This window comes from Eretmochelys imbricata, chromosome 2, assembly GCF_965152235.1.
Source record: "Eretmochelys imbricata isolate rEreImb1 chromosome 2, rEreImb1.hap1, whole genome shotgun sequence".
Lineage (NCBI taxonomy): Eukaryota > Metazoa > Chordata > Testudines > Cheloniidae > Eretmochelys > Eretmochelys imbricata.
The window spans coordinates 261,053,537-261,072,336 of record NC_135573.1 but is presented as its reverse complement, the minus strand read 5'-3'; the positions used below and the strand labels follow the sequence as shown (position 1 = coordinate 261,072,336).

Below are 18,800 nucleotides of genomic sequence, written 5' to 3'. Positions count from 1 at the left end.
CTGTTCTTCACAATAATAGAACCAACAAGTCACAGACTGCAATGATCACACACAGAACTTTGAAAGGCTTTGTTGCATCAAATTTCATTTTTCATGGGGTTGTTTTATATTTACGATGTCACGGAAATTTGTAATATCCTTTCCTTATTTTCTCTTAAATCACAGTTTGCAAAATAGATCAGTAAAAATCAAGATCTCAGCAGCTTTTGAATCAGTGGAAGCATCCTACCAATGAAATGTGCATTTTTTAGGCGCCGATAACAATTTTTGGTAGAAACACAATTATACTTCTAGTAGACACAAATCTTTGTTGAAGTGAAAGTCTAAGGACTCTTATGTTACTTGACCAGTGTTGTATTTTACAATAAAAAATGTGAAAGACACACAGTGTGTTTATGAGTGTGTGTGTGTGCTTGTGACAGACAGAGATGAGACATATAAGTAGGAGCATTGCCAGATCCAGGGACGTGATCATTCCCCTCTATTCGGCATTGGTGAGGCCTCATCTGGAGTACTGTGTCCAGTTTTGGGCCCCACACTACAAGAAGGATGTGGAAAAATGGGAAAGAGTCCAGCAGAGGGCAACAAAAATTATTAGGGGGCTGGAGCACATGACTTACGAGGAGAGGCTGAGGGAACTGGGATTATTTAGTCTGAAGAAGAGAAGAGGGGGGATTTGATAGCTGCATTCAACTACCTAAAGGGGGGTTCCAAAGAGGATGCATCTAGACTGCTCTCAGTGGTACCAGATAACAGAACAAGAAGCAATGGTCTCAGGTTGCAGTGTGGGAGGTTTAGGTTGGATATTAGGAAAAACTTTTCACTAGGAGGGTGGTGAAGCACTGGAATGGGTTACCCAGGGAGGTGGTGGAATCTCCCTCCTTAGGGTATTTTTAAGGTCAGGCTTGACAAAGCCCTGGCTGGGATGATTTCGTTGGGAATTGATCCTGCTTTGAGGATTGCACAGGGGGTTGCACTCCTGAGGTCCCTTCCAACCCTGATATTCTATGATTCTGTGACCATTTCATAGCAACTAAACATTAGAATCAAATTGCAGCTGCATTGAACAGGTTGGAAACTAATTGTCATGAGCTCAGCTGGCTCTGAGCCTGGGTGCTAGGCAACCCAGCAAGCTCATCTGGTCCCACTGAGCCTTCTTCAAATGGTCCTGCTTCCTAACTGGGCACAGGAGCCAGTAGCCCGTTACTTGAGTCTGGCAGCTTCAGCAGCACGGTGGCTGCTCAACGTGTACCATGCCGTGCCCTGCTTTTGCTTCCACTTCCTGCTCCAGCCCTGTTCCTGCCTTGCCCCTGGCCCACTTCAGTCTAGTCCTTCCTTTCCTGCTCTCATTCTGACTCAGGCTCTGACCTTTGGCATGGCTCCTCACCTGACTTCAGCTTGGGGTTCCCAATCCTGACTCTGGTTCTGATCTTTCGGCTTGGCTCCTCGGCCCAGACTCTGGCTTCATCCTCAGGCCGGGACCTGACTCCTGGATCTACCTTCACCATTCCTCCACACTGCTGCCACACCCACCGGGCAGGGCCCTGCTCCATCCACTAGGTCAGCCACCTACACCCGGCAGCCTACATTAGTATGATAAAAGTCAGTTCAGTGCATTGGTTATTGTGCCAGCAACCTTGACCTTGATTATCTGAGGTCACCCTTCCTTCATGCACACGTTAAGGAGAACACATCATCTATCTAAGCTTTTATATCAACCTAATTCCTATTATTATATTTATCGGTGGCATCATAGTAGCAACTGGAAGCCCCCGTGGAGCTTGGGACCCCACTGTGTTGGCTGCTGTACATAGCCGGAGGCAGTCCCTACCCCCAAAAAGTTTGCAATCTAAATAGACAAGACACAGGGCGGGAGGGGGAACAGGTAGGTAAAGTATCTTGCTCCCAGACCCACAGGCAGTCAGTGGCTGAGCTGGGGACAGTGTCAGGCACTGCCTCTGACAATCAGGCCTAGTGGTTGGAGCCTGGGTCACAGTGAGGTGTAGGGTTGGGCCTGAACCAAGGGTGGACCTGGAATCGAGATCCAGGGACAGGCCAAATTGGGACCGAAGCCAGGGTCCAGATACGCGTCAAATATCAAAAGCCAGGGAGAGTCCGAGGGTGTCGGGTGAATCAGGAGGCGGAGGCCAGGCAGGAGCAGGTCAGTGGCGAGGCTGGAATGAGGTTAGTGCGGGGCCAGGGCAGGACTCAGGCAAGGCTGGGGCAGGAGCAGGCTGCGAGTCTCTGGAGCGAGGCAGGAGCAGGACGGTTCCTGGGCAAGTAATGCTGTTGCTCAGAGTGATCTGCAGCTCTGCCAGGGCTGTGGAAATACCTGGGCCAGGGGTCATCTGACCCAGGCTCTGCTCGGGGATAGGTAGCTGCTGCCTGCCTGAGGGCTGACTCGTCGCAGCACCTGAGCGAGTAGCTCTGGTTTGTCTCACAAACAGAGGCCAGGTCTCCTGAGTCCTCGTCCCGTGTCCTGTCCACTGAACGACACGTACAGCACAGCCCGTGCCAGAGCGTTGGACTCCTGGCGCTTTGGAGGGGTGGGAGTGAGGGGGTCTATAAAACGTGGCCGAGAAGCAGCGGTCGGGATTTACCACCTCAGCCGCGTCGCCCCCTGGCCTAGCCGGCCATGGGGAAAAGAACGTCACCCAGAACAGAGCAGGTAGAACAGTGCCTCGCTCCCAACAACCCAGCGCATGCCACTGGGTCAGTTGTGGGCCTAACAGCCACTCACCATAGCTCCTGCTCTGCTCCTCTCATCTCCCTCTCTTTTCTTCCTGAAAAACAAAGCCTTTGGAAGCCACCAATTATTTCTATTCAGCTCTGCCCCTGCCCCTTCAATCAGTCTCCCTGCCCAGCCCCATCAATAGACCACGTGTAGCTTTCCCTCCCCATTTCCCCCAGCTGGCCAATGCTACGGGGTGCCCTCTGCTGAGCTGCATGGTGGTTAGCATGCAGATGCATCAATGGTAGGCAGAGAGAAGGAGATGAAGATTCTTGGCTACTTCAGCTAATTTCCTCTCTCATGCTGACAGAGGCAGGATGGCACCAGATGCTTGATCCCCCAACAGAGGAACCATGATTGCTCGGTGGCTCCAATCCAGTATCTTGAGCTACTCTCCTTGGGCCCATTCTTATCTTACTTCTTCTACCAGCATAAACCAGAAGTGGCAACAAGAGATTTACTTTAGTGGAGAACGAGTGAGAGACTGGAATCAGGACTCCCGCTCCCATGTATCATCTTCTAATAGGATCCAGTGTTAAAATATGGGAATTAGGTGAAGCAGGGCTAAAATGTAAGGGCCCGATCCCACAAACTGCTGAGCACTGGAAACTCACATCAAGGTCGATGAAGGTGGAGAAAGATCACCATATTCCAGGACTGGGCTCCAAGTGAGAAAATCCAGGACTAAATTGTATGGATTGTACCTAAAACTTCCACAACCACAACAAAATCACACAGATTTTGCGGGAAAAACTGAACAAATTTTGCCAACATTCTCAGCAGTTTCTTGTTGTCCCGGTATTCAAAACCAAAGAAAGAAAATGAGTCTTATTTGTGGCCATATTTACGCTACCTACCCAGAGGATAGTTTAAAAACAAAAACAAAATAACTATTTTTGTAACTTTGTGACTTTTAGTCCTTACCCGGAGTCAAAATGAAGCTGAATCGAGGAGGAAAGAAAGGAAAGCGAGCACCCCATTTAATGAATATACGGTCATTAGTTTCATTATTTAATGCTGAAAGAATGTATTGTTTCCGTCTCGTGAATGATAGATGCTATGCACTCAGCAGTACTATCAGAGGAAACAGAATGAACACAGACCAGTAGTAATTATTAGCACCAGTGGACAGAGATGCCTTCCCCCACTGCTTCCCCCCCCCAGAGATGCCTTCCCCCACTGCTTCCCCTCCGCAGAGATGCCTTCCCCCACTGCTCTTTGTCTAAGCACAGCTACAGGAGTCTAACATTATAATGCTATGTACACAACTCTGTGGTTATGAGGGAAAATTATTAATCATGGATACATACCTCCGACTGGCTTCTTTGTTAAACTAGGGAGGGGCACTGTGAGATCCTGGAGCAGTACAGGGTGTGACTGCTTGCTTAACTTTAAGCACATGCATAGTTCTATCCCTATTCAGCAAAACTACACTGAAATCCATGGAAGCAAATTTAGGCGCCTAACTTGAGGATCTGGGCCTAAGGGCCTGATTCAAAGCCCATTGGAATCACTGGGAGACTTTCCATCGACTTCATGGCATGGATCAGGCCCTTGGCCACTTGCTCAAAATTAAGCATGTGCTTAAGTGCTTCTTCTGCAGCCTTTGAAGCCAACGGCAAAGCTCTCCGTGGTGGGAGATCAGGTCCCACGTGACTACGCCGATCTGGTTTTGTAGCCATTCTTTTATAAAGCAGCACTTACGCTGGTGTAAATCGGGAGACGAAGCCGCTTAGGCTATGTGGCGTCCCAGTAGATGAAGATTTGGGCCAAGGTGCAGAGTTGATTTACAAAGAGAAGGTAAAATCTGCTCATGTGAAACAACCTGCCCTTTCTTAAAGTGCACCCTCCTCATCCCCAAAGCAATCTACACACAAATGGTTTTCAAGCACTTGACACTGAGGATGGACAGTTTGGCACAAAGGGGTGGACTGAACCCAGGGTCCTGGAGGCAGCTCTAGGTGAGGGACCAGGGAAGCCATCTCCTTCCTCTTTCTCCTCCCCGACAGCGGTGTGGTTGATTCCTGAAAAACTCAGATCTTTGGACTATCTCTCCCACCTTCCACACCTATCCTTGGTGGCTAGGACTCTGTTAAAGAAACTGGGGAAACAAGAAAAGTCTGGGAGAGCATCAGTGACACATGCACACAGAAGCGTGTGCTCCTGTTTGGAGATTGTTCAGTAGGACACAGTTAATAAGGTATAGATTCACAGATTCCAAGCCAGGAAGGGAACACTGTGATCATCTAGTCTAATTTCCTGTATAATACAGGCCAGAGAACTTCTCTGAAATAATTCCTGTTTGAATTAGAGCATATTTTACACAGGAATCCCACCTCAACACCCTGAAATCAGGTGAAAAATTCCAGGTGTTGTGGCTACAAATTTGGGGGAATGGGACAAAATCAACTGCCAAAAATTGACAGCACTGGTGGTGAATTCAGTCCTCTGCCATCTCCAATTGCAGCATGTTCACTCCAGTCTCCTAGATGATCATTTGATACAATGCTCTTTAAAATATAACAAAATGAAAACTGTGTCCAATGAGTCTTTAAAGCCTAAATTCATCCAACCGGTGTTGGAATGGTGGATGTACAAGATAAAACGATGGGGGCAGAGGGGAGGAGAAGGAAAGATGCACTAGACTTTCAGATCTTCACTCATGTGTTTTACATCCAGCTGAGCACATGATTTGCAGGAGCAGAGAACAACCGCAGGGCGTCCCATTCGAGGTGTGCAAAATATCTATTAGCAAATGAAAATCTTCAGCGTTTGGGAGGGAGGGTTCCCTTTTTGTTACAAACTCAAAAATCATCCCATTTTTCTGGAAAATCTTACTACAGAATGCAAAGCTTCAAGAAAAAGAATTTGTAAACCCGTTTTCCAGTGAGACTAGGGATGGTGCCCAAGCAAATATACAACCATTGGTGAGCAAGAGCAGCCTTTGTATAAAACAAATTTTTTTTAAAAAAAGCACACACTTCTTTTGAGTTTTTCATGCAACATTTTCCATCCTTTTGCCTAAGTGAAAACAAATCCTGCAACTAAAATAGAACTTGAAGGGCTATGAAACTGGTTGAACTGGAGAAAACTGTCATGTGAGATTCTGCAATTAGTAAGTGTGTATTTTCCAGAGCTCTGGTGTATGTGTGTGTATCAACATGCACATAACACACACCTACTATCCTACATGTTCATTTTATCGAATGTAAAGGATTCTGAAACCTTTGTTAAACCCTTTGGAGGTGGGAATGGCAGTTCACACCCTCCACTATAGAAGCAGTCTAAAAACTGAACAGTTGACCCTAACCCAGTTCACCCTTCCCTGAAGTTCTGTACAGTGAGTTAAATTGTACAAACTGCAATTTTGTAGTGCAAACTCTGCTGCAAACCATCCCTGTTTTGAAAAGTTAAAACTGGACTGATGAGCTTATGCAAAATTCAAACCCAACTGTGATTCCCCCCCTTCTCATGTGCACCCATGACTGTCATTTAAGATGTGTTTGTACAGCACTTAACACAGTGGAGTCCAAGCTGGTGTGATCTTTAAGTGTTACAACAAATTAAATAAAATAATAATAATAATCATCCCCACTGATAACACAATGCTGGTTACTGGTGCATACGGAAAGGGGACAAATGTACTCCTTAGATTTTGCAAGATACTGATAGTTGCAGCTGTCTAATCCAGATTTTCAAGCAACAAATTATTCAGGCAGACATGCAAACATAAGCACGTAACCAATGCACCTAAAAAATGGGACAGAAGACCTGGAGCTTGATCCATTACGGAACATCCTACAGAATTTAATAGTGTCATGAAGACGACACCACGATCCTGGGAGTGACATGGGTGCCTGGAGCAGAAGTGACGGCGGCGAGACATTACCAGAAGAGGGTGCACTGGCTAGCAGAGCTGATCCCCGGGACATCCAGCATGGGGCGCCATGGTGGTGAGTCCCACCCCATCACTGGCCCCAAATCAGTAGAGCCTTTAAACTCCATCTTAAAGTCCATCTGTACTCAGAACTGCACTTACCTCTCTTAAGCCTTTCCCATTCTATTGACTTCAAGGAGACTTTGGCACCTGCTTAAGCGCTTAAATGAATCAGAGGAATAACGGGGTTCTACAGAACAAAAGCCAACAGAATTCAATAAAGAATGAGATCCTTTCTATAGGCTTCTTTGAAATCCAGCCTACAGCAAGGGTATCATTTATGTTACAGGAGAAAACTTCAATTCAGAAAATCAAGTTCTTTTTGAAAATGTGGTCACCGACTACTTTTATAGGTAACACCTACCCTACCTTCTCTCATTCAGTATCAAAAGGTCAATTCCCACCTCTGATCGGCCCATGTCATCCTCCGTTGCTATGTGTTATATTCAAACAAGCACCTTCCCACTTTCTTTTATGCTGCCCTCATGCTTGGGAGGAGCTCCCCGTAAACATCTGCAAAACTAACTCATTATCTTCCTAAAGCCCTCCTTTCCTGTGATGACTGAAAGAGTAACAAGAAAACGTTCTACAAATACATTAGAAGAGGAAGATTCTCACAATCATGACAGTGGGACCAAGGACTTTAAAAAAAACAAACAAAAAAAAACCCCCACCAAATATCACGAGGTTCATAATAAAAACCACAAGAGTTGGCAACACTGAGTATCTTACTCCAGATAGGTTTCAGACTAGCAGCCGTGTTACTCTGTATTCACAAAAAGGAGGACTTGTGGCACCTTAGAGACTAACAAATTTATTTGAGCATAAGCTTTCATGAGCTACAGCACTGAATGCATCTGATGAAGTGAGCTGTAGCTCATGAAAGCTCATGCTCAAATAAATTTGTTCACCTCTAAGGTGCCACAAGTCCTCCTTTTCTTTTTACTCCAGATATAATCTCCTTGAAATCAGTGGGTCCACCTATGGAATAAGACACTACTCAGCATATGTAAGTGTATCAGCATCTGCTCCCTGATTTTCTTCCACGGATATCTTTAAAACATTCCATGACAGTCTACATAAAGGAAAATCAAATCAGAAAAACAAACATTTTAAAAACAAATGAACAAACAAACCAACCCAAGCTGACTGGGTCTTTTTAAATGTTACAGGATGGTTAACAATAAAATCCACAGAAAGGTTAATTTCTATTAAATTCTACAGGACTTTTCCCGAGAGGACACAGAAGACTTCCAAAACTAACTGGAGAAGAAACGTCACATATACAATAGCTTCCTGGCAGGAAAGAAAAATTCCTGTGCATAGCATAAAATCAATCAATCCATCAATCAGTCATTTCCTGGCAAAGCAGAAGAGCACCTGTAGCTGTTGGGTATTTGGACACAACCACTCATTTTTATTGCTGGGCTCTCAAAAGCAGTCAGTTGGCAATAAGGTATAAATATATATATAGTTCCTTATGCTGGAGGCTACACAGACATTCAAACCATCACTGTGATGTTGTGTATATGCGAACAGATGATCAGAGGCCACCCGTTGGCATCGCAATTAACAGGTACCTCTCAATAGCAACTCTACTGATAGGAAAGGGTTGACATAAGTAACATGTGGAGGAGAAAGACAGTGGCACCTTAGAGACTAACAAATTTATTTGAGCATCTGCTTTCGTGAGCTACAGGAGAGTCACATGAAGCACCCACAAGCCAACCAATATGACAAGTGGATTAGAGACCATCCTAATGTTGTTCCCCTATCACTGTCCCAGAGTTAGTGGGTCTGATTCTCAGCTCCAGTGAGTAACTCCATTGATTTCTGTGTAGTGACTCCAGATCTACATGCCGGCAAGAGATCAGAAGCAGACCCAGGATTTTCTGCACTTTTCCCACTTGTGTGTTGTCATAACCCTTCTCGCACGTACTGGATCACTCCCCAAGGAGGAAAAGGCAGCTCCTTCTCCTCGTTACCAGTTCAGAACTGCCCCTGTGCCGATGACAAGTGACTGCTTCCAGAACAGACTGCACAGCCAGGAGGTGTCCAATGTGAAGGTCACACACTGGAACCCACTATGCCCAGCTGGGAATTGGACACAGGCCTCCTGAAAACTACTGAGCATAGTGCTTACTAGTGTGAACGCTACATCAAAGTCAGTGGCCCAGTTTTCCTACCTGTGCTCATGCTGATACCTTACTCTCCAAGTCTTCCTGATGAAATCAACAAGACGAGGTGTGGAGCATGGCAAAAGTGGCAGAACAAGGCCCATTGGGATGATACTACTGTACTTTAGCAGTGTCTGAAGGATGGGGCCTTTCAAGAATTGTCCATCACTCACGGACATTAACGGAATGACTCCCATTGACTTCAACAGGCACTGGACGAGGTCCTTAGTTCATAAGAGCCTCCACAATCCACATCCCTGGGGTAGAACTGAGGCCCAGCGAGCAGCTCACATGCTAATCTCTTGGGGCCATGACTCCCAGTGACTTTCCCACAGCCCAGAGCAAGAACAAGGCACCTTCTCCACCCCACCGAGGCGATACTTAGAAATCTGGAATGCAGCCCAGGAGAGATTCTCAATGGCTCTGATCAAGAAAGCTCAGATGTAACTGAACAACTTTCCCGTTCCTCAAACGTCACAAAATGGAACATGGCAATGGCTGCGAAGTGGACTTTCTCATCCTAAATATGTCCCACCAGCTGGAAGAGGCAGCCTCTGTTCAACACCGGAGGGGGTCAGGAGTGTTCTGCGTTACGGAACTTTCAAGAATGTCCTGCTAAGGGGCCACTTGTGGAAAAGTCCTATGGAATGTATTAGGGCAGAAATTGGTAGGGGCTATAGAAACCACTTTTGAAATCCTATAGATTTTAATGGGCAGTGAGGTCCTTCCTGAAGGCTATGTTTAATCAGTCCTACAGCACAGATAGAATTCTCCATTCAATTCTATAGGGCTTTTTCATGGAGATAGCTTAAGAACATAAATTCACAGGGACAAACCATTGAAGCACCAGCAACTTCTAGAATCACTGGCATTCTCAGGTGATTACTCTACCAGCTGTGCAAAAGGTGCAATTTCTAAGTGTTATCAAAAATTCCTCATATTCTCCCAAGCCACTTCATCTCAGATTGTCTTCACCCAAGGTGAGATCTTCATATACCTCCTCCAAGAAACCCTGCCACATGGGCCCATGTGCAAATCCATTCCAGAGAGGGGCTAGAGGTGTATGTAGTATACAGGATCCCATGTTTCCTGCTCTGCCAATGCAGCTGACGCAGCTGGATTCCAACCAGCTCCCAGCCACTGTCTGCAATATGTATCTCATGCTTTTGGCTGTGGTGATTCATGAGGCTTCCTCTGGTGGTACAGGTGGTCTACATAGAAACCACCAAAAACACACGAAACGACGCTCAAAGACAGCTCGACAAGACATAGTGCAGGCCCTCCTTCTCTCACACACACTGCTAATCCCAGAAAGCAAGGTTGCGTCTAGTGAATATCTCCACCTTCCATACACAGATATACTCTTTTCAATGACTGACGTTCTTGGACTCTGTCTCAGCAGCATTCCGGTGCAGCATCAGTTCTTGGCTTCCTCCTGCCGTTCCCAGCCCAGGTGCGTATGTTTGCATTCAGAAAAAAAGCTTTTCATCCCACCTGGGGCCCCCATACCTTTGTGGATCCAAACACATGTTGAAGTACACACTGGCACAAGCTGTTGGGCACTCCAACATAAACCGGGGAGTACTTCACACAGCTATAATTGGTGGAGAAAAAAAGCAAAAGATAACTGAGGATCAGACTCCATTAATAAGAGCTATTTGTGGGCCAGTCAAGCCAATCTCCTTCCCCTTCCCTATGCTATTATCTTAGACCAAGCCTGGTACATGATATCAAGTAGATCTCTGTGCAATACATTTTGCCTTAGAAGAGGGTTAATTCCCACCAACACCTTTCTGGCACTGGGATACCAAAGACCAGTTAATAAGAACCAGGTTTTTGAGTGACGTCCCGAGCCAGTCGATTCCACACCGCTTGGTTCCTAAAATATTTTATCCCATGGTTCTTTAGCTCACCAGTGGTCCCTGGATCATGGCTGGAGAATCACTGAGTAAGGCAGCTTCAGTGTCCTCAGCGGCTCACCCTGTAATTCTGTCCTGCAATGGAAACTGCTGATGAGTGCCGAGCAGATTCCCTTGCTCTTCAAATTCAATGTACAGCTCCAGGAGTCAGGGCCAGGGGCCAGAAAGGAGACTAGGGCTTTTCAGCTAAGGAATCAGTCCCGCCCCCAAAAAAGAAAAGAAATGGTCTTACAGATAAGAGGGCCAGATCCTCAGCTGGTGGAAGCCAATGTATCTCCACTGACGTCAGTGGAATTGTGCTGCTTCACATCGCCAGCTGAGGACATGGCTCAACAAATATTCACAAGATGATCATTCTCCCCAGAGGTGCTAGGTTCCTGGCACCAACAGGCTGGGTAAGGCCAATGCTGTTATTCAAACAGGGACATTCTGACCCGCTGCTGGCCAGACGGGCAGACGAAATAACCTGCCTGGTCTCACTTTCCAGCTCCGACACGATTCCAGTCACAGCTGCACATGGAGACAAAACATTAAGCCACTCAGCAGCACAACAATGCGCCGGTCCCACCCACTGTCCCCCTCAACAGCCACTTTCAATAATGCCCCAGAGAAATATGTCCGCATCTGTCTCCTTCTCTCTCAAGCCACCAGCTAGCAGTACACACTATTCTTTCAGGGCCCGACCCAGAAGTTGTGATGTGGGTGCAGCAGGATTGGGCCACAAAGTACCAAACGGGCCAATCCTCCAGAGCCCCTCTTCGCCACAGGGTTTCCTGAAAAGGGGGCAAGAGACAGAAAGTGATGGGCTTGAATGACAGCTAATGCTTTCTTTTATAAAAGGCGGATTGTTTATTGGTTCAGGCCTTCCTCTTGCGACCTCTTTGGTAACAGTCAGAATATTACTGTGCTGGTAGGGTGCAGACCCAAGGGCCTGATCCTGATCTCACACACCAGTGCAACACCCTTGACGTCCATGGGTTTACTCCCCATTTGCCCTGGTGGGAGGTCAGAGTCAGGTCTCAAAGGGTGACCACAAATTCAGCCCAGGGAGATGCGCAATGCGGTGCACATTCCTCCTGAGCAGCTGCAGCTGGCAGCTACCAGAGCACGATGGTGCACCTCGATCTGAACAAAAGACCACCTGGATGGAAATGCACCCTGGGGTCTTCGTCACAGGTTTCCCTCCAGCGTGACGGACAGTTGCGATCTCAGGCAATTTGGTGCAACCCTTGCAGGTTCCCAACAACTTGCCCACGCGGCTCTCAGCTGAGCCATATTGGCATGCACCTGCTGTAGCTGCTGGCCCGCTTCCAATGGCCATCGTGATCTCCTCCAACATGAGAGAGGATAACCTTTGCTTTCCCACCTTCCCCGTACATCAGACCATCCCAAAGAGAGTGCTGCCGAACTCGGAGTTAAAGATAAACATATATTGATTACACCTGGTCATTAAAAAAAAAAAACGTTGTAATAATACATTTCCTAGAACATTACTTAAGATGCTTTTGGAAAGCATCCAAACTCCCCCGACCCCCTTCCCCGTATCTACACAGAATAAAGTGCTTCATTTATTTTGTTCACAACTAGAGCCACCGATACACTCTTTACTTGGCATGTTTGGGCAACAGATACTGAATGCCATAAAATAATACACAGCCAAACGTCAGGCATTAGAAACTAGTTTGAGGCAAGTGAAGTGCTTGTGGGTTTTTTTCTGTCCATTTGTTTCCTTTAAGTTCCATGCTACCGAGGTTGTTCTTTTATTAGGTTCTACCCACCCCTTCCCTTCATGGATGACGTGTCTCTAGGCAGGGCTGTGCTGGAAAGCGGCTTCCATCCATGCAGACCAAAGGTGTCTGTCTGTCTGCAAAGAGTTAAAAATCAAGGTTGTCCAGCAGCTGATGCCCATTTGCTATTGCACTGTGTCACAGCCATCTCAGTCCCTTACCCCTCTGGCTGCGTTCTCGTTATGGCTGTTGGCCAGGGGGCCAGCCCTGCTTTATGAACACTATGAGGCAAACTGGTCTGGCCTACCAGGCTCCTGGGAAATTGCCCCCTCCCTGCAAGTTCAACACAAGAAAATGAGGCAGGGCGAGTGGGCAGGGTTGTGTGTGTGTGTGTGCGTAGAGTTGTTTGCTGAACGTTCATTAACTGCTAGTGGAAATAAAGCCCCTCTCATACTCGTGGTGCATTGTAGGAGGGATGCGAGGGGTTAAGGTGCAAGAATTCAAAGAATAAAATGCTTGACAAGAACAGGCCGAATTTCTCCCCTGGTCAAACTCAAGAGGCTTTGCAGGAGTTCTACCAGGGATGAACAGGGGCCAATACGCTTCTGGAACCATTCGCTTCAGCTCTCGGTACGGTCACAAAAATACCCAAATCGACACATTCAGACTCAATAAGGGTGTAGACAAAAGGGTTGGAAACGGCGCAGGATTCCTGGAGGCGTCTCTCGGTCCTGGCCTTGGGGCACCAGGGATCTGACTCCCCAGGAGCTCATGTGCATGCCCTGCTCTGCTGTCTCCAGGCTGCTCTCTGGGCAACGTTTTAAAATGAATCCAAATGGGCAAACAGGCGTGGATGGGTTCTTTATGCACCAGGGTCTAAGCCGGGCAGCTGCAGCAGCCGTATCACCAAGTGGCAGAATTCTCCTCCCGCTTACACCTGTTTGACGCTGCCTTCGGTGGGGTCACGTCCAGGTCCCCTAGCGGCATGCTGTGGCAGCTTTAGTAAGACATGCAACAACTCACTTGCACATCTTAGGCAATCCAAAATAGCGCCCTCCACGCGCCGTGACCTCGCATGGGCGAGAGCACACTGGACGGAGGATGCCATTTTGTTTTACAGAATGGGGTCCCGCGGGGGGACATCCCACGGGTTGCCAGTTGGACAATACACAGCCGATTGTGCACGCAATGCATGTGTTGCGTACACAGACGGCATCCCACTGGATTTACCCCCGCTTGTGGGGAAGAACAGGCCCCTGAGACAGGCACACTGAGAAACTGCAGCAGGTTGGGGGAGAAGTGAGCGATTCTGATCAGATTCTAGGCAATTAGTGACTTTCCCTTTTGGATAGCGTGCACTTGTGCGAGTCGATTCAGTGCTGGGGAAAGGGACCGGTTTCTTGGCCATGGAGACTTACATTTTCTGGCCACGGAACAGCCCCATTACGGGCAGTGCTACCTTTCCTCACGGCGCCCTGCCCACCTGCTGCAACCCTGATGTGGAAGAATAGGAGTGGCAGGGGAAATGGGATGAGACCATCAAACCCCCTATGGCATAAGCCTTCAGCCAGCCATCTTCAGAGGATAAGACTTTCCAGTCATGACCAAAGTGAGCTGGGTTCACACCAGTGACCTAAATGCCTGAGTGTCTTAGCTCATTGCCAAGCTCTTGAGCCATCAGGTCTCCTTGCAGACACATGTGATATCTGAAAGATGCTGGACAGTCCTAACAAAACCCAGGACGCTGGACCTGTGGAAGTAGCTGAGTTGGACACCCTGTCCCATGGGATATCTGCCACTGATCCGAGAAGCTGCAAGGTGCTCACAGCCATACCGGCAGCCCATTCAGCGGCCGCCTCACTTTACATGAAGCAGAACCAGACTGTCTGTGAGCACAGAATCTGCAATACACGACGTTAACTGATTGCGATATAGAGGCTGCGGCTGACACAGGCAAGAGAAGTGGTCAATGGATGTGAAAAGCGATGTGCCTTTCAGTGCCAGCTGGTGCTCGAACGAGGAAGAGCCAGGCGTGGGGGACAGCACAGGAGGTGCGCTTGGGATGCCAAGCAGGAGGGAAGTGGATCAGTCATTTAAAAGTGGGTCAGCCATTTAAAGTCACAAGTCAGCAGTCTTGCCCTAGTCAGCAATGCACTTAATCTCATGCTTAACTTTAAGCACATGGTTAAATCCCATTGACTTCAATGAGGCTTAAACACATGGCTGTTAAATAAAGATGGCCTTCAGCATGTGTTAAATGCTGTGATGAGTTGGGGCTACAAGGACACATCACTGCAGCTTCTGCCTTAGCCAGACACGGCTCAGAATCCCCACGCATGTAGGTGTCTCAACTGAAGCTATAAAGCCAACACAACAAACTGCTAACAAGAAAGGGCTTCTTCAGCTGAGTACATGTCTTCTCCCTCCTGCCTCCCTTCTTCATATCCCAGTGGCAGGGCTCACATTGCCAACGATGAATCTGGCCAATGTACTTTTCTCCTAGATCCTGCTCCACCACACACTGGCACCATTAAGTAGACACCTAAGGGGCAATAAAATGACCACAGTCAGCACTGCCCTCTGCCACTTGGCAAGGTGCTGAGCAGCTCTTAGAGTGGTGCAAAACACCCTCCAACACACACCAATGGGAGTTGAAGGAGTTGCCTCCTAGGAGGTACTTAGAATCTTGCAGGATCTAGCCCTGAGGGCTTGTCTGGACTAGGGAAAGCCACTAGACTAGGGTAATTACATCAGTATGGTTACACCGTTGCAACCTTCTAAAGTACAGGACACCACACTGCTGCAAAACAGGGCTTATCCTGGGGTAAGTCAGACAACTGCGAGCCCCACTTTTAGGCCATGGCAGGTAACAAGAAAGCCATTCTAGACAGGGCCTAAATGATCTGCCACTCCAGGATGATGGCACCTGCCATCAGGGTTATAAGCTGTACTCCACAAGCGCAAAACACTCCTTAATAAGTGAAATGCAAGATGAGAATTGTCAGTGTAAGAGACAGAAAAGCCCACATGAATGATGCAGCTTCAGACAGAGCCAGCAGAGGCTGGGATTGGTACTGTTCGGCCGAACTTCAGTGGCCTGAGCTATCTCCCCCTAGAGGCCAATGCAAAAAGGCTTCCCTAGCCTGAAATGGCACTCAAAGTAACGTGGCACAATCCCACATCAGTCGAGCAGTATCCTGGAGCCAGGCGAGGGAGTTAAATTTGCCGGGCCTGAAGCTCACATGGGCTTGCAACATTTTATAAGGTGCTTGTCCTTCTTGCCAGGCCCCTTCATCAATAAGGCAGCCTCTGACTAGAGGGCCACTGAACTCTAGTTGCCAACTCCATGCTAAAGCCCTCAAATGCACTCCCTGTGTACAAAGGCTCACTGTGCTGTGACTGAAGGCAAAACTAGATTCCTAAAGGAGAGTTAAGTACTGGGGCCGAGGGCCTATCAGATAAGACATGAAAGGAGGAAAAGGAGATTGAAGGAGCTGAGCCACTGCCCTTCCTTGGTACTACAGGCAGGTTATCAGATCTGATGTGCAGACTTCAGGCTAACCAGACTCCCGAGCACACACCGGGAGCTTACTTTCAGTAACTGTAAGGCACTATTATGAAGAGTAACCTCCAGGGAAGTTCAGCCTAGGACTAGATCCTGCTGCTCCGTTCAGGCTGGAGTGCAGCGACTTTCCAACCTCCTTTTAGTCTAAAGACCAATGGAGCGCTCACCACGGGAACGCTGCAGCTCCATGGCCATGGCCACAGACAGCTCCAGCCCGTCTCCTAGAAATATGGAGCTCATTTCTAGCACTGGAGCTGGGATTATCATGGGTCTTAACCCCTTTGGGGAAAAAATCATATCCAGCTAGTGAATCCGTTTATTAAACCCAGCTGTCTGGGTTGGGGCTTTAGTCTAAGAAATTGCAGAGGAAGCGGGGGGCGGGGTGTGGAATCCCGGTTGGGAGGGAAGACATAACAAGGGCTGCTAACGAGAGCAGGTTGTGATGGTGGGTTTTGAGACGTGGGCCACTGCCCACGAATACACAGCCCCCTAACTCACGTCATGTGGGCCACTGGAGATGCCAGCTAGTGGTAACGTCTCGTCCTCCCTAACCTGGCTTGGATTCCTGTAATGAAGTGGTGAACTCATCGAAAGATCTCTCCTGCAGCACCAGCCTCTCAGGAAAAGGGACGGGCTCAAGCACAAATACGCTAGATTACCTATAACAGCCACTGCCTCTAATCTGCATAGCTGCCATGAAACATTACCATCCTTTGTTTTCATAGCCTGTGTCACTTAGAAACCCCCCTCTGCCCACAATGCACAGAATAACGTAGCATCTCTGCCTTTCCTTGTGACTATTCCTGTGGCTGACTCACTGTGTGAAATAGCCCGCTGGCCAATCTCAAAGGGAGTCTAGTTCCCGTGCCTCCGTGCATCTCTGTGTGCCCATGCCTTGTGCCATTTTCCCAGAGGATGATGATTTGGGCTGAAAGTTCCATTTCGGTGGTTAGAGCAGGGTTACCAAAGGGTTGGTCTACACTGCAATCAGAGGGGTGTGACGGCAGCACATGTAGGCATGCCCAAGGCTAGCTTTGATCTAGCTAGATCCAATAACAACAGAGGTGAGGCTACGGCAGTACAGACTAGCTGTTTGAGCACCTCGTCAGGACCCTGGATGGGCTTGCAGAGCCCGTGCCCCTGCAGTTTCACTGCGAGCGTTCATCAAGCTAGCTAGCTCAAAGCTATCTCAGGTACGTCGACGGGTGACGCAGTGACACCTCTGACAGCACTACAGACATCCCAAAGCGTGCAATGTGGCAACCCTTATCTTTACCACAGATGCGTAGCAAGCAAAGACTACAGCCCCCAGCATGCTCTGTTCCTTCCTTCTCCCTGCAGAAAGCCATTCTGAACAGCACTGCATGCTGGGACCTGTAGTCTTTTCAGGTTGTTTCAGCAGCATACTAAAGAGGGGCGGAACCCTGATTAAACATTTCGCATAGGATGCATCACGGACAAGTTCCTGACTAATAGCCAGAGGCAAAGCTAAAAGTGCTGCCTCACGAGACAAAAACACCCAAAAAAACCTTACTGCTCCTGTGAGGAACTAGTGGAAATGGCTTGATGGAGCTGAGTGTGAGTTGTGCACTTCGTTAGTCTAACGTAATTGCACGAAACATGCAGGTACACACAAAAGCGGGAAGACATTGTGGCAAGGGCTACCCTGATACAATAGTGCACTAGGCGGCAGAGGTAAACAATGCCTCGTGAGGTGGGAGGAGGAGTCTGAGCAGGGCTTGGGAAACGCTAAAGCCATGGAACGAGGAGGGAAGGAAGAGCTGTTTGTCTACACCCTGATTGAACGCTGGCACGCCAAGCTACCTGGGAGCTTGCTGTGGCCCAGAGCACCTGTCCTTTTGACGGAAGGCTGACGGGCTCATCATAAAACCATGGGGGGGTAAAAAAACGAAAGAGAGAGAATTAACCGCCTCCCTCCTTCTCCCGGCATCATGCGAACAAGCAGCCCGCTGGGCACCCCCTGCGTGGCAGAGCAGTCCTTGCACACGCTGGCCTAGTTGTTCGAATTGACCCGCCCAGCTGGGAACAGGGGAGGTGGAGGCGGCAGGTGCGGAGGAGGGGGCAGGGGGTGGAGCAGCGGCAAAGGGAGGGCGTGGGGGTGCTGCGCCAAGTGAGGCAAGGGGGCACCCTGGGGAGCAGAGAGGCTGCCGCCGTTGTTGGCGGGGTTGGCGGTGTCCGAAGCCAGGGGGTTGCTGACCCGGAAGCACTTCTCCTTGTGGGCCTTGAGCATGTTGGAGAAGCGGAAACGCTGGCCGCACACGTCGCAGGGGTAGGGCTTTTCTCCCGTGTGGGTCCGGCGGTGGCGCTTCATGTTGGGGCGGCTGGTGAAGCTCTTGCCGCAGATCTCGCAGATGTAGGGCTTCTCACCTGGGGGATGAGGGGATAGCTGGTTCAGGGACCGCTCCCACCTCTGCGTGGGGGTGCCCATCTCCCCCTCAATGGAGGGCTTGGCCCTTGCCACCCATAGCCTCCCACACTTAGCTCGGGAGAGCTGGAGTTCCTCCCAAGCCCATCAATGCCATTCCCAGCTCACCAGCAGAGCCCAGACTGGGGAGCTCCCTCCCCGGCTAGGAGGTTAGTTCCTCCTCTCCGTAGGGTGGATGAGTAATCCCGAGCTCCATTTCCCACCTAGAGCCAGATTTGCGCTGGGCCTGCTTATGATCACCCAGCCCTTCGACGGGAGCAGCAGGGCTATCCCGGGATCTCATCGGCTATAGCTCCTA

At 48.8% G+C, this 18,800-nt stretch overlaps 1 protein-coding gene across 2 annotated transcripts in view; it reads right to left on the bottom strand.

The window, feature by feature from the left end:
- Nucleotides 1-12,043: 12,043 nt before the first annotated feature.
- The window catches only part of ZBTB47 (zinc finger and BTB domain containing 47), a 98,109-nt gene continuing 91,352 nt past the window's right edge, over nt 12,044-18,800 (bottom strand). The window contains exon 6 of one of the 2 annotated variants that reach the window (XM_077808449.1): nt 12,044-18,444. In XM_077808449.1, coding sequence (XP_077664575.1) covers nt 18,071-18,444 — 374 coding nt within the window. In that variant the 3' untranslated portion in view covers nt 12,044-18,070. The remainder of the gene's footprint in view (nt 18,445-18,800) is intronic. The other variant, XM_077808448.1, reaches the window with a different exon arrangement.